The sequence below is a fragment of the Pungitius pungitius genome, chromosome 8 (genome assembly GCF_949316345.1).
Source record: "Pungitius pungitius chromosome 8, fPunPun2.1, whole genome shotgun sequence".
Lineage (NCBI taxonomy): Eukaryota > Metazoa > Chordata > Actinopteri > Perciformes > Gasterosteidae > Pungitius > Pungitius pungitius.
In genome coordinates, this window is record NC_084907.1 from 14,450,051 (window position 1) to 14,463,361 (window position 13,311).

Genomic DNA, 13,311 nt, shown 5'->3' on the forward strand with positions numbered 1-13,311 from the left:
TACATTGCCGCAAGAAAAATGCATGTTTTACGTAACTCGTTTGGGGCACCAAACGTCAAGAGAAAATAGCCCAAAGTACATTTTGGAAAAAGGCCAATGTTACCTTTTGTGAAGCATTCAATTTATTGACAGCTTGGTGAACACCGAATCAGCAATATGACGAATATTGTCAGAGGGCTCAAAACAGGATTATAGATTTTACATGCACTATGATAACATTTATGAAACAAAATGATATGATATTGTTGAATATGAGTCCATCGTTTAACTATAAATAACATTTAAATTCTGAATGTAACTTAAAAAATACAACTATTATCACTGGCACAACAAATCAAAATATCTGACCAAAGGACCAATGGTTGAGTTGCATTGTTGGTAACGCTGGTGGAAAGTAATGACAAAAAAAAGATGCTTCTGCTGCTTGGATTTCTATAAAATAATTTAACAGTTCCACTATGGTAAATGTTATATGGAGCAATGACGAATGATAGCATATTCATTTAAGCAACGACCATATGGATAAAAGATTTATTTAAAACTAAGCCCTGCGTGAAATCACACCGTAAAGTTCACTTCCCGAGTGTCAACAAAAAAGTCCGTATGAGGATGATGTGACAAAAGCCTTATATTTGTATTTGTAAAGGCCGAGTCTATTCCTTTATTTCAATATCCCAAAACACTAAATTAGGAAAACCTTCACATTCTGAGTGATTTAGTATTGCCATCGATGACTTACTGATGAAAAGATTATTTCAAAACAATTCTATGTGACACAAAGAGACACTTAAGAGTCCAATTCTACAAACTGTAGAACACCAGGTACGTTGCACAACACTTCTGCCTCATATTTACAGCAATATTCATACAAACAGCACCTCGCAAAAAAGAAAAACAACATTAAAAAAAACATCTTAACCTCATCACTTTCATCATTTACAATCTTCCAATCACGTCTCTGGCTCACTGATTCATCAAAGCTTTCAAAAGACACCGAGATGGGGCATAGGCACAGCATTTAACCATTCAAACTAGCATGGACTGAGTGAATGAGGACAGGTAAATGCTTTTCTCACTCTCTTAATTAGAAGAGATTTCTAATTTTCACTTTCTTGTTACACGAAACACATCACCTGACAGGACCATTAGCTTTGGGTGAACACTAACCAGACAGCAATTATGTAATAGCAGTATTACACATTGTCATTGATGCCCTCAGTTTCTTGTTTATTGTATAAAAACTGGTGTAATAATAGAAAGCACACATGGATGAGTAGGTCAATTACTTTCCAACCTTTCGCCATACAAAAATACATCAGATTTGATTCAGAGATTCAAAATATTCCTCATAGAAACCGATTTACACACACATGCCCTCTCAAACCTACAGCAGCTGACATCAAAAACCATATTTGATAAACCCACAAAGGATCTGAGTGCGAAGTGAATATATATATATTTTCTGTTTGGTTGAACAACAGCTTAAAGTAGGTGACCGACAATATGTCTATCTCACCTGCATGCAGTCTAACTCTCCTTCAGATAGAGGAAAGGAGTTCAAAGGGAAACTGTGTTTGTGTCTCTGCAGCTACCAAGGAATCCGCTGGACGGCGGCGCAGGTCAGCAAGCTGCTTTATAGGAAGCTAAAGGAATCAATCTGTTACCAAACACTTTTGAAAACAACCGCTTTGCCTTCCCGCTGTTCTAATTTACTCTCAAAGTGGCCTTTTAAAGACTGATGAACTTTTCTCATATAATGAATTTGATGCCACGGGTCACAGGCGGCGTTGTGATGCATCCATCACTAAGTGTAAAGCCACACAGCGCATGAAGATCCAGGCCTGGGAGAGATCTTTACCGACGTCTCAACATCACAGGCAGAATAGACGAGAGCCCTGTCTCCCCTCCTCCCCTTCGCCATGGGGAATACGGGGGAGCATAGCTGAGCGGGTCAGACCCCAGAAACGAGGTGGACTCAAGTCCTTCTTGCTGGCGGTAAACTTCCAGCCCATGTGAGACCCGCAGGTTCGGCACTGAGCAATAGTCCAGGCGTACCTGCGGGGAAATGAAGCGGACACCATTTAATTAAGAGCAACTTTCAGACATGTTAAGATATAAAAACATTACGCTTTTGGATCAATAAGGCATTTTTCTCTGAGTGATCCCACCACAGGATGGTCTTTATTTTATGTTGCCTATTAACATACAACTCATTATAAACCGCTCGTATTGATAGTTCCTGTGTGCGTCATTCAGAAGTAATCTATCTACTGATAAAAGACAGTATGCGGTTGTATAGGAATCATTTGATTAAAAACACATATCATTTGTTATAAATACTTCATGCATTTGTAGTGATTTATTTTCTAGCTGCAAAAAGCCATTAAAAAAGGCACAGTGATTATAATATTACAGACAGGCCAAACAGTTCATCAATGCTGTGTACAATGTCCTTTACATTTAGACTAATTGTGGTTTTAAAGCATTACTAAAAAACAACGAGGGGTTCAGAGTCAATTTTATCACTCTGTGTGTGCGGTCTTGCATCTTTCACCACTCCGAGGGAGGAGAGAGAGCTAAATGCCATAAAAATAAGGCAACGTTTACCCTGGAAACCAGCTGTGCAGTGTGGACGGCCGGCCGACCAGGTTGAGGTTATTGGCTTTGTAGACGGTCAGAGTTTCATGGACGTAACCGTGAGGGTTGACGTATGCAGCCATGGGTCCGTACAGAGACAAGCTGCCGGGAGGACAGGCAGGAAGATTACGCCATAAGGACAAAACAGTTTTATTTTTATTTTAAAATGATAAATGATGAGAAACTATACTATATTGCATGTTGAGGTGGATTCATTCCATTCAAAAGTGTGGTATAAAAGAACACAGTATGACCACTCTGGAGTGAAGTTGTAGGTCTCAGAATATAAATGAAATTTGCAAATGAAAAAAATAATGTTGAGATGACACAAGAGGCCCGAAAAAAGGGTCAAAACAAGTGAAGGTTTTATGAAACACTTTTTGTATTGGTGGTTTGAAATGAGTCCTGTGTGGTTCAACTATAGTAATAAATAAATACATACTAGAAAAGGATGATAAATGTTGTTTTCAACTTTGACTTTTCAACGTTTGACAAAATAATAATTTAACCCCACAAGCGCCTGCAGAGACTACAAACTACACAAAGACACAGTCAGCATCTCAAGTGCCAATTTTCTGCCTCCTTAATAATGTTACTTAAAAATATTATCCTCCATTGAAAGGTATTATTACTCCTTTATCTGGTTCCCTGACAGGCAGATGAATAATATATAAAAATACTGACATCCTCACCTGAAGATCTCATTTTTTGTGGTGATTTCAGTGTCCTGGCACTGCTTACAGCACAGTGATGTGCACTAAGGAGGAGAGATAATACAGTTTTAAAGGATCTACACAGGTCAGATGTTCTCAATGCAAAGTTATGGTTGGAGGCTGCTGTAATAATAACAACCCCATTATTTATGCTTTCACAAGTAAGTAGCTGGATGAGTTCATGGGGTCTGTAGGGTAGGATGATTATTAGGATAACAACAAGCAGGCCAATTAAAGAGGCACTTTACACATCCTGTGAATTAGTTTCTGGTGATGGGTACTAGGTGCTTGTGTGTGTGTGTGTGTGTGTGTGTGTATGAGATCAGTTTAATATCTAGTGTTAACGTTAGAGTGACATGGACCTGGATAAGTTGATCAATGAAATCTAACGATAGCTACCTAAATGTTAATTGTCATAAAGGTAAACTTAGCAGACCAAGAATAAACACATTTGAAACTAAAATCCAGAGTCACAATCCATTGTTTAGATTTAGAAAGCAAAGATAACATTAAGCTCAAATGTTTGTTATTTACCATATAATGCTCTGTGGTAGTTTTGTTAGAAAATATTCCACCAAACATGCCTCCTTCAGGTGAAATGTGGCACACAGCAAATGCATACTGTGCTTTAATGTTTACTGTGAATCAGTTAAAATCCAAGCAGTAAAACTAAAGTGTTTTACAAACTTATTTTTATACAGTTTACATCCCATATGTCAAACTAGCGGCTTGCCGCCGGTGTCCGGCTGGCCGCAGTGTCAGCGCCACCCCCCTCCCTATGATTGAATGGTCTGGCCCGCGTTCGCTCGAAGTGGGAAACTCGCGCGAACATTAAATGAGTTTGACGCCCCTGGTTTGCATTGTCAGGGCTGAAACATGGCAGGAAAACAGTGACAGAATATCAAAGGGAAAAACACACAAACACACACACAGTCTGTGCAGAACCACACTACCAGGAACATCAGATCTAATCACATGATGATGCCCTGATGTTCTGCACAGAGGAGACAGGTTAAGGTGGCTCGGCAGGATGGAGAGAGGAGGGTTGACCTTTCTCTTACCCGGTCCATGATGTCCAGCTCACAGCGAAGTCTCTGGATGGCACTGCCGATCTTCAGCAGCTGCAGCCGCAGAGTGTCGTCTATGGGCAAACAAGCCGCCACTCTGTAGGAGAAGTCTGACGGTAACCAGACAGAGGGGAAAGACAGGGATGAAGGGAAGAGGACACAAATGAAAGAGACGCATGTGTGTACGCATCTGCCATCAATCTGGAACACACTGAACAGAGGCTGACCTACGGCGTTCTTAGGGAGAGAGTCATCCTTCAGATTCTCGTCCCATTCATGGAGCTGTTTCTTCACTCTGTTCATCAGCAACTCCTGCGAGGTGAGACACAGGAGGCAGCCTGGTTTACGTTCATTCCTATGTGGTGTTCATATACAGTATAGGGGACATTCCACATCGTGCACAGTGTCTGCAGCACTCACAGAGTCGTAGAGTCCGTAGACCCAGGGCGGCCATGCCGTCAGACTGGCACAGTGAAACTTCCTCTGTGCGGAAGAACAGATGCACCATTAATCCAAATAAATATTTATACAATGAAAGTACCTCATTGTGATGACTGACACACACCATAGACAAAAGTATCTCAACACGATTGTTTAAAATAATATTATTTGTCAACCTCTGAGGCAGAGCCATAAAAAAGAACACAGAATTGGTAAAACAAAATGTCTGATGAAATAAAAACGGAAAACGTCACCATGTGTATCGAGGATTGACACCATTCAGTATTTTCTGGTGGTTCATAGTCCAAGAAATGTATAGTGTAATTTAAGATGACAATAATAGCAATAATCATAATAGCTGTAGTTGTTTTTCTCATTCTGTCAATATTCTGTCTGTTTTTTAATATTTCCTAGTGAAAGCCACTGCATATTATTGCTGCACAAGTGTACAACATGTGTACAACATGTACTGTGTTTGTGGGTTTCACCTGCTGGTAGTTATTCCACCAGCATTGGGCCTGTTTGCAGCTCTGAGTCGGAGGCTTGGAGGAGGGGTGCATGTGCAGCTTGTACAGGGGGGGTACCGCAGAGAGGGGATCTGGAAGGATTCTTTCTGGAAGGATCTGTACTTTGGCTTGTCTGATCCTGACAAGACAAATCAAAGGAGACATAACAGTGGTTGTTGGAAAAATAAAGCTTCCAATATTAAGATTAAACCCAGGGTGTGCTGGTGTAATGCCTTTAGGTGTGTGACAAGATGTTTGCATGTAGTTCAAACCTAACGGAAGACAATATGAAGTGTTTCACTCTTAACTATTTACTGCTCAAATAAAAAGCCATAATGTAACGGCACTAGAATTACATTTCCAAACAATTGTTTATGCAGCATGTTCCGCGTTTCAAAAGCTAAATATATTATATATTGAACTTTTAAAAGGAACGGAAGGATATAAGAATACATTATACGCTGTGTCAACATTCAGTACAGGTCACCTCTCAGGGCACATCAGCCGATTACATTCAAGAGGGAGATTATTTCAGTTCTATGACCGGGGTCACTTACAGTAGAACAAAAGGGAAATAGGATTATTAGGATTAACGAGTTTATGTGCATTACACAACAGCAGAAAGTAAGTCAACACAGTTTGATGGACGTTAACGTCAATGACGAATGAACAGTGGAGGACGGGATCTACAGTGCCACCACAACACTGAAAGAGTTGCTGATGGATGCTGCACACTCCAACAAGAGGAGGCTGACACATCGGACTTTGCATTATTAGATATAAACTGGTTTGCCATCATCAAGAAAGTGGATTATTTCCAATTTGTTGAATAATTCAGTTTATATTCCTGTTTGAATCAGACCCTGAATAAATGATTAAGATTAAAACCTTAAAGTTCCTACGGACAACCAAGGGCTCTCTCGATGTGAGAACTACGGCACGATGTTCACGTCATCATTCATGGAGGTGAGCTCTCCTTCAAATGTGCACATGCATGTCGCCCTAACCTTTGTTCAAGAGGCAATTAAACTTACCCATCTGCTTGAGTTCTTATCTCATGGACCTTGAATCTCTGCCTGCCTACAGCTTTCACTTTGACAGTTTCAATGCCATATTCTTGCTCTTCTCGGTATGCATAGATTTCAGCTGTTGTCCCAAACTCTGCCTCCGACTCACCTGCTTCACCGCTGAAACAGATAAAAAAATAAAACCATTAAAAATGAAAATGGGTACATTAGACAGTTCTAAAAGGCTAGAAATGCTCTTCGTCCAGTCTGCTGATGATTTGCAATGTCCCTCACCTGTGTGAGAGCACAGCGAAGGTGCGGTCTCTCTGGACGATGCCGCGCATCATGCTGACCTCCTGCGGCCTGAAGAGCTGCAGAGGCAGCGTCTGACCCGGGACCAGCATCACGGCCGTGTGGGGCAGCACAGGGATGGTCTGGCAGCTGTCTTCATCGTGGACTGTGCGGCCGTGAAACTCCTCCATGTCTGAACCCAGGTACTGCCACCACAGATGGGGGGCGGGGTTAGGGTCGACACAACAACAGTTGCAGAAAACTAACCAAACCAACCCCAAAAACACACAGTGTGTGGCGGTACACGTGAGGAGAAAAGACAGCATGAGGGGGCGTTACTCACAGCGTGGGACGTGGGCAGACTGGGGTCAAAGGTGATGCTGGTGGGCTTCTCTGCCTCCTCGTTGTCTCGGTCTTCTGTCTCCATGTCATCTCCCTCCTCAACCTCCTCCTCTGCCTCGTTGTCTACGTCACAGCAAGCACAGCGGCTCAAAATGAGGAGCGAGCTCTTCAAACGTCAGCTAACCAAACCACAGCTGCCACTTTGTTGAGTTTAACGAGTCACTCTGATGGTGGAGAGAATGACGGTGAAGTGACAGCTCGGGGGTTCATAACATGAGTCCGGATGTGATGGCGGTGGTGAGTGAACGTTATAACGCCAGCTGCTAGCAGAGAGGAGAGAAAGACGCGTTTCTGTGGCCTTCAGTTACCTGGTAAGAGCTGTAACTGGTTTCCCATGTTGTCGTTGACGTCGTCTTCACCTCTTCCCCTCTCGTCGGCCATATCTTTGTGTTTACAACACAACTCTTCTTCTGCGGTGACGTTAGTGTGCCGCGTACAGACAGATCACGTGCGCCCCCTGCTGGCTGTGCGGAGTGAAATAATCCAGAGATGTCTGAAATCCATTTCATTTTGATGTTGCATAATCATAATTCGTGACCATGTCAAGTGTTATTAGGAAACCAGTGGAGATGTTTTATGACTGAATCCAGTGTGAAGTCGCTGAAAACACTAATTTCAGCAATGTTTTAACTTGCAATCTCAAGGTACCTTTTGCATTCATTTAAACTTCATTGCAGAGGATATTACTGTATCAATTCCACTTTTATGACAGCTTTCATAGCACCACAGCTTTAATATTCTTTTCAGATTCTGCATGCATACGGTCAACTAGCTGATAATTAACATTCCAGCACATTTTGACTAAAAATTATACACTACACCAAAGTAAATGGTGTTGATGTCCAGTGCTACAAATTGATTGCTCAACTGCTTTCAGTGAAAGCAGTTTGAGGCACTTATGGATTTCTACTGGATCCATTCCAAGAGCATGATTTTTAAAGCACCTGGGAGTTTATGACCAACTGCACACCAAGACAAATTAGAAATGCAGTCATAGAAAGAGCTTAAAGTACCCAGTTATTCTACATTAGAATCATCAAAAGCCATGTTAACATTTAGCAAGCAGTTTAACCATAAACTGACAAGTACGGGCTCTACTAGTACATATACTTATGTTTAGTGCCAGCCCTTAGGGACTCATGCAATGATACTTCCTTAAATCGGCAACCTTAACCTTTCATATTGCAATCAAGAGAGCTAACCTTGTTGTAAGTTTTAAACAGTGTTCATTTATTGTTCATCATCACATGACAGTTGGTAAACAATATGTATAATGATCCGTGATCAATTCAGCTGTAGTTCTTATGTTGATAGTCCAGCGTCTTTGCATTTTCCAGTCAGACGTCCACAGAAGTGTCCATGAGATGCGCAGTCATCAGATATCACAGTAGGCTTCTGTTCAACTGATGGAGGCTCCACTTTAGCCCCTGTAGTCGGTCAACTGGAGAAGCGCAGACGGGAATCACAGCTGGCAGGAAGAGGATTTACTTGGACCTCTGCCTCATCTTTCTCCTTTTACGCTTCAGCCTGTTGAAAAGAACTGATGATCAGCAAATTTTAAAATACAAGACTGATCTGACGCCATTAACTATTCTACATTGGGAGAAAAATATCTGGGGCTTCAACTGCCATGTAGATTATGGTTGAAGCGCTGATCCTGCATGAAGCACTTCTGCAGTCAACTAGGGTTGGGCATATGACATTTGAACCTCAATTACAATTTGCACCAGTTATATTGATTAGTGATTAATGACTTTACATTTAGGACACCTGCACTGCAACGTTTCAGTTAAAAATTATGTTTAAAGTTCCACAATACGTGATATGGTGCATTTATTAAGAGTGAAATGAAACTAATTAGTGTGAATGAAGGTTTATTTGGCGTCATGCAAACAAATGAATAGGGAAAGCTGATCCATAATTCTTACCTGCGCATACGCTTCTTCCTCCACTGAAAGAAATGAGGGAGATTTATTAGAAAACAAAAACTGCAGTCACGTGCGTCACAGCGCAGACTTAGCATGCTGGTCATACAACCTACACAGAATTCAACTGCACTGGTACTAAGGTTAAATGAATTTAATACAAATGTTAGACAAACACTTTGTGTGGAACTATCCTCATAAACACATCTGTGTTGACGTTCCCATTGCGATCGTTAGAACATGCAACCAAAGCGGGCCTTCCGTGCGCAGTGGCATTAAACCTCACAATTACAAAAGCATTTATTTTACTTGAGGTCAGATCAAAAAAACGTAAGCATTGTGACAGGGCAAGGAGGAACAAACATTTGCATTGAATTATAACAAAGAGGCCATGGTGGTGCTATTTGGATGCTAGCGAGCAACAGTGACTGCAATGGGAAGAGTATAAATCAAATAATCAGATGTTTATGGTTTACTCACCTTAGCTCTCATCGTGAAGAGAAGTGTCTGTAAAAAACAATACAATTAAATGATTAGTGCCTGCGGATGGTTTGTAAAAGTGGAAGATTAGCGTGGATTCATTTAACAGAAGCGCAATTCTTCTTACCTCAGGGCGAGAGGAGCAACGGAAAGAGGATGTGACGAAGGAAGAGGGGAATATTTATACTGATGTTGACGTCATGTTTAAGCGCCAAATGCGGGGTTCTTGGCTCGAAGGGAAATGTAGTTTTTAAGATCCGCGTGTCTCTTAGTCAAAACTAAATTTATGACACATGGTGCCTTATTTTAATGAAATATCCACATAAAAAAGCAGAACAGAGCAGTACATTCAAGTAAAGTAATTAAAGTGTAATTTTAAAGACTAGCCGTAACGTCATGGTAATGCTAACTGGCCATCTGCTGATTAATATCGCGTGTAACGTTAAAACGCTCCAGGATAGATACGTTGACCTTTAAAATCGAATTGATTTACTTTCTAATTTATGCAAACACAACTTCTCAAACCTGACACAATATTCATGCAAAAAGTGGGTTATATTGATTTACTTTTTTATAGGCTGCATATAATTGAATATTGTGTTATCAATATCCATCATAGATAAAACTTTGGGAGACCAATCCATTTACTAGTTACATATGTCAGAATAAGAACCAGATAAAAATATTATTACTCCTCTTTTAACGCCACAACACATTTTCCTAACTCACATTGTCTTAATTAGGTGGGTAGTAATTGCAGCCCTTTTTCAATAATTTGAACAAAAACTTCCAGAGAAAACAGACAGAAATGTATGAAAATGTTTTTCATTTCATTAGATATAAAGTTCCAATGCTCACTGATTGAGCTTACAGAGCATAATTTTACTTTCCACAACATATTGAGCTGTTGACAAATGTTACCCATTCCTGAAATTGAAACTCCGTCCTCAAATTACCCATTATTGTTCCCAATCCACACTAGATAGCCATAAAAAATATTTTCTAAACTAGGTCAGCTTTAATCATTATGCTTCACACGACCAATGATGTACTAAAGCATCGAACAGGTGCTGCTAATTTTGAAGTTTTCAGAAGTGGAACTTGAGATCTTATTTTTTCATAATATTTTAAGGAGCATGGCAGTAAAAGTAGAGGTTGTTCCCCAAAGGAGGGTTGATTTACTTTGTTTCTTGTTTTTTTATGGTGTTCCAATTTCTTTAAAAGTAGAACTGCGGTACAGTTGCCGTGCAGTAGAACTCGCTGTACAAATGTCAATAAAACCAACCAAGGCAGGACTGAATGAAAAATAACCCACTTTGGAAAATAAATATAGAAACTCAGACACAAATAAAGTATTCAATTTGTTATGGTAATTGAACACAATATACACTACAGGTTCATTTATTCTTGGCTGTACATGAGCTGGAGTACAGCCTCATGTAATACAGTATATTTATGCTCAAAATGGAATTTGAAAATAAAATAATGAATAATAAAAAATATATATAAAGACATTTTAAAAATACAGGCTAGTCTACGAGTTGTTGAAAAGGTAAAGGGATAAACAAAATAGTGTGTAACTCCATAACCACGAGAAGCAAATAAACTTCGATACATTGCAAATCCACAAATAGCACATAAGACAATACAAAGGACAAAAACACATGTGGCAATACAACTACTAAGACAAGTTCACTTCCTTTTTCAAAGCACAGCGTTGATATTGAAAAATGCTATTGATAGGATTCAGCAGAAAAGTGGCCATTAAAGCTAAAAATGTAACAGATCGCCTAATAAAATTGCAAAACACATTCTAAAAGTGTCCAATGGTACTTATTATTTGCCACACAGCACAGACAGAAAAACAAGACCTTACAGATGATGCAAATAGCAAAGTAATAACCTCACATACAAATCAGGATGTTACAAAGAAAGAGGTCAGGACAACAGATTCATGACACACATGAAGAACAAGGAGTGACATTATTGTAGAATTTAGTGCCTACATTTTGACCAGATCCCCATCTTTAAGTGTGTAGTCGTGGTCACTCTTCAGGGGAGAGAAGTGGCAAACACAGTTATTAACTGAGACGCTGGTGGGAAAGGCAATCCCTAGGAGAGGGAAAGGAGAACCACCAAGTCTTCATTCAGAAATGATCCACAAAAAAAACTTTACATGGATGAAAGGAGGGACACTTGTTCAACAATTTGAATGACTGACGGCAACTCCTCTTGAAGGGTCCTGAGGTCACCCGATCGACAACAGACTCCGAGCATCATCTTTGGCTCACCTTTCTTCATTTCTTTCTCCCTTTTGAAGACCTTTCCAGTCTCGGGCCAAGATGAAGGCATCTCCCTTCTCACAGAGGCTGAGCACTGACACCCCGGGTGTGGCCGTTTCCACAAGCAGACGAAGAGCCTCTGGGTGACAGACAACACAAATGATCAAGAGGTGCACAAGAGGATCCAAGTGGAGGAGGTACGAGACCAGTGATGAAATTAGGTATTGTCTAACACTGACGAGTTACTGTGAATAGACTAACAGTGTTTACACCGAGTGAAACAAACGCTAAGTGGCCAGAAAACTGATATTTCTTGGAAGGATCACGTCATCAAAGCCCTTGTTTAAAAGCATCAGTTGTCAGAGAACCGAAGCAAAAACAGTGATCATTTACATGTCTCAATATTTCTTAATTCTTGATTTTAAATGGCCTCAGGGGATATACCACTAAAAACCAGTTGTCTTGGAACCAAAACCTTTGAACCAAAAGGTTTCCTAGCCATCGACGTGTACAATTTTATAATAAAATAAAGTAAAATCGAGAAAATCTATTTGAGTAGCGTAGTCGTCTAGAAACGCGTTGTTATTTTGCTCGACAGGGTTCGAATTTAGATTGTGGCGATCTTTCATTCAATATATTTTCCTAAATTACTTTCTTAAGTGGCTGTGATGCACGTCACTGTATGACAGTCCGCACAGAATATCACCTTTGGTCCAAATGTTTCGGTGGTGACAGGCTGCACCGATGCACATGTTTGGTGTTCCACGACACGCCCACCAAAAACCAGTTGTCTTGGTTCACCCTGAACCAAAATGTTTTCTTGCCACTGACGATGTATAATTTTATGACAAGTAATCAAATCAGCAGAGACACTTGAAAGCTCGGTTGGCCGACGGCGTAACGCAGGCGCCTTAGTACGAATTATTGTTTTGCTGGACAGTAGGTTAAAAAACCAGTAGGCACGTAACACCGGTCCTTCCGATCTTTTATTAAATACATTTTCTTGAATAAATGTTTTCATACGTGGCTGTGATCTAGTGCTCACTTATACAATCGTGAAAGCTGCGATGGATTTGTGATGCGTTTTGTAGATTTTCAGCAATATGTTTGTGAATGTGTGACGAATCAGGAAACAGACGCAGACACATCGGCTGCTGTCGGGTAAATACAAACACGCACGCGTAGGGAAACCAGTAGGTGTATAAACCGGTAGGGGTGTAACACCGGCTGTACGACGGACCGACGGCTACCGGCTGGTGGCATGTACTTAGGGTTGGTGATGTCACCACCCATCTTGTACTTAGTGACCACCAGGTCCTCTGCTATGGTTTGCTCTTGCTCTCCGTCGGACATGTTGGCAGCTGGGACCCCGGGAAACAACAGTTCAAAACGACGGCCCTGAGGTGCTAAAACACCGGCCTCCCGCAGTCCTCCAAACTCCGCCCACTTCACGGTGATGCTCTCAACGTCAGAGCAACCACATCCCGTCAAAATATTGTGGTCAAGCTTGCCTCCAATTTGAAAAAGTGAAGCACGTTATTTCGCAGTGCGTATATGTAA

The 13,311-nt window shown here is 40.8% G+C and overlaps 2 protein-coding genes, 1 long non-coding RNA gene and 1 pseudogene across 4 annotated transcripts in view; 1 reads left to right on the top strand and 3 right to left on the bottom strand.

Annotated features, from left to right (window-relative positions):
- Window positions 1-13,311, top strand: part of LOC119194246 (small ribosomal subunit protein eS26) — a 226,092-nt gene that overhangs the window by 183,070 nt on the left and 29,711 nt on the right. The window lies entirely within an intron of this gene.
- On the bottom strand, window positions 605-7,495 carry crbn (cereblon). Its single transcript, XM_037447790.2, has 11 exons — window positions 7,373-7,495; window positions 7,006-7,127; window positions 6,666-6,868; window positions 6,399-6,551; window positions 5,347-5,503; window positions 4,838-4,900; window positions 4,645-4,729; window positions 4,412-4,527; window positions 3,330-3,394; window positions 2,608-2,739; window positions 605-2,055 (listed from the first exon to the last, which is right to left on the bottom strand). Exons 1-11 carry the CDS (start codon window positions 7,443-7,445, stop codon window positions 1,872-1,874), a joined length of 1,353 nt encoding a protein of 450 aa, XP_037303687.1. The 5' UTR covers window positions 7,446-7,495; the 3' UTR covers window positions 605-1,871.
- Window positions 8,268-9,657, bottom strand: LOC119194123 (uncharacterized). The gene is made up of 4 exons (XR_005114134.2): window positions 9,597-9,657; window positions 9,470-9,496; window positions 8,993-9,015; window positions 8,268-8,591 (listed from the first exon to the last, which is right to left on the bottom strand). It is a non-coding gene; the product is annotated as an uncharacterized LOC119194123 (long non-coding RNA).
- On the bottom strand, window positions 11,472-13,110 carry LOC134132264 (proliferation-associated protein 2G4-like; annotated as a pseudogene).

Coding starts and splice junctions, on each gene's coding strand:
- crbn (XM_037447790.2), bottom strand. CDS start 7,445: ATGGCCGACGAGAGGGGAAGAGGTGAAGACGACGTCAACGACAACATG. Junction 6,552..6,665: donor TTCGCTGTGCTCTCACACAG/GTGAGGGACATT, acceptor TATCTGTTTCAG/CGGTGAAGCAGGTGAGTCGG. Junction 2,056..2,607: donor CTGCACAGCTGGTTTCCAGG/GTAAACGTTGCC, acceptor ATTTCCCCGCAG/GTACGCCTGGACTATTGCTC.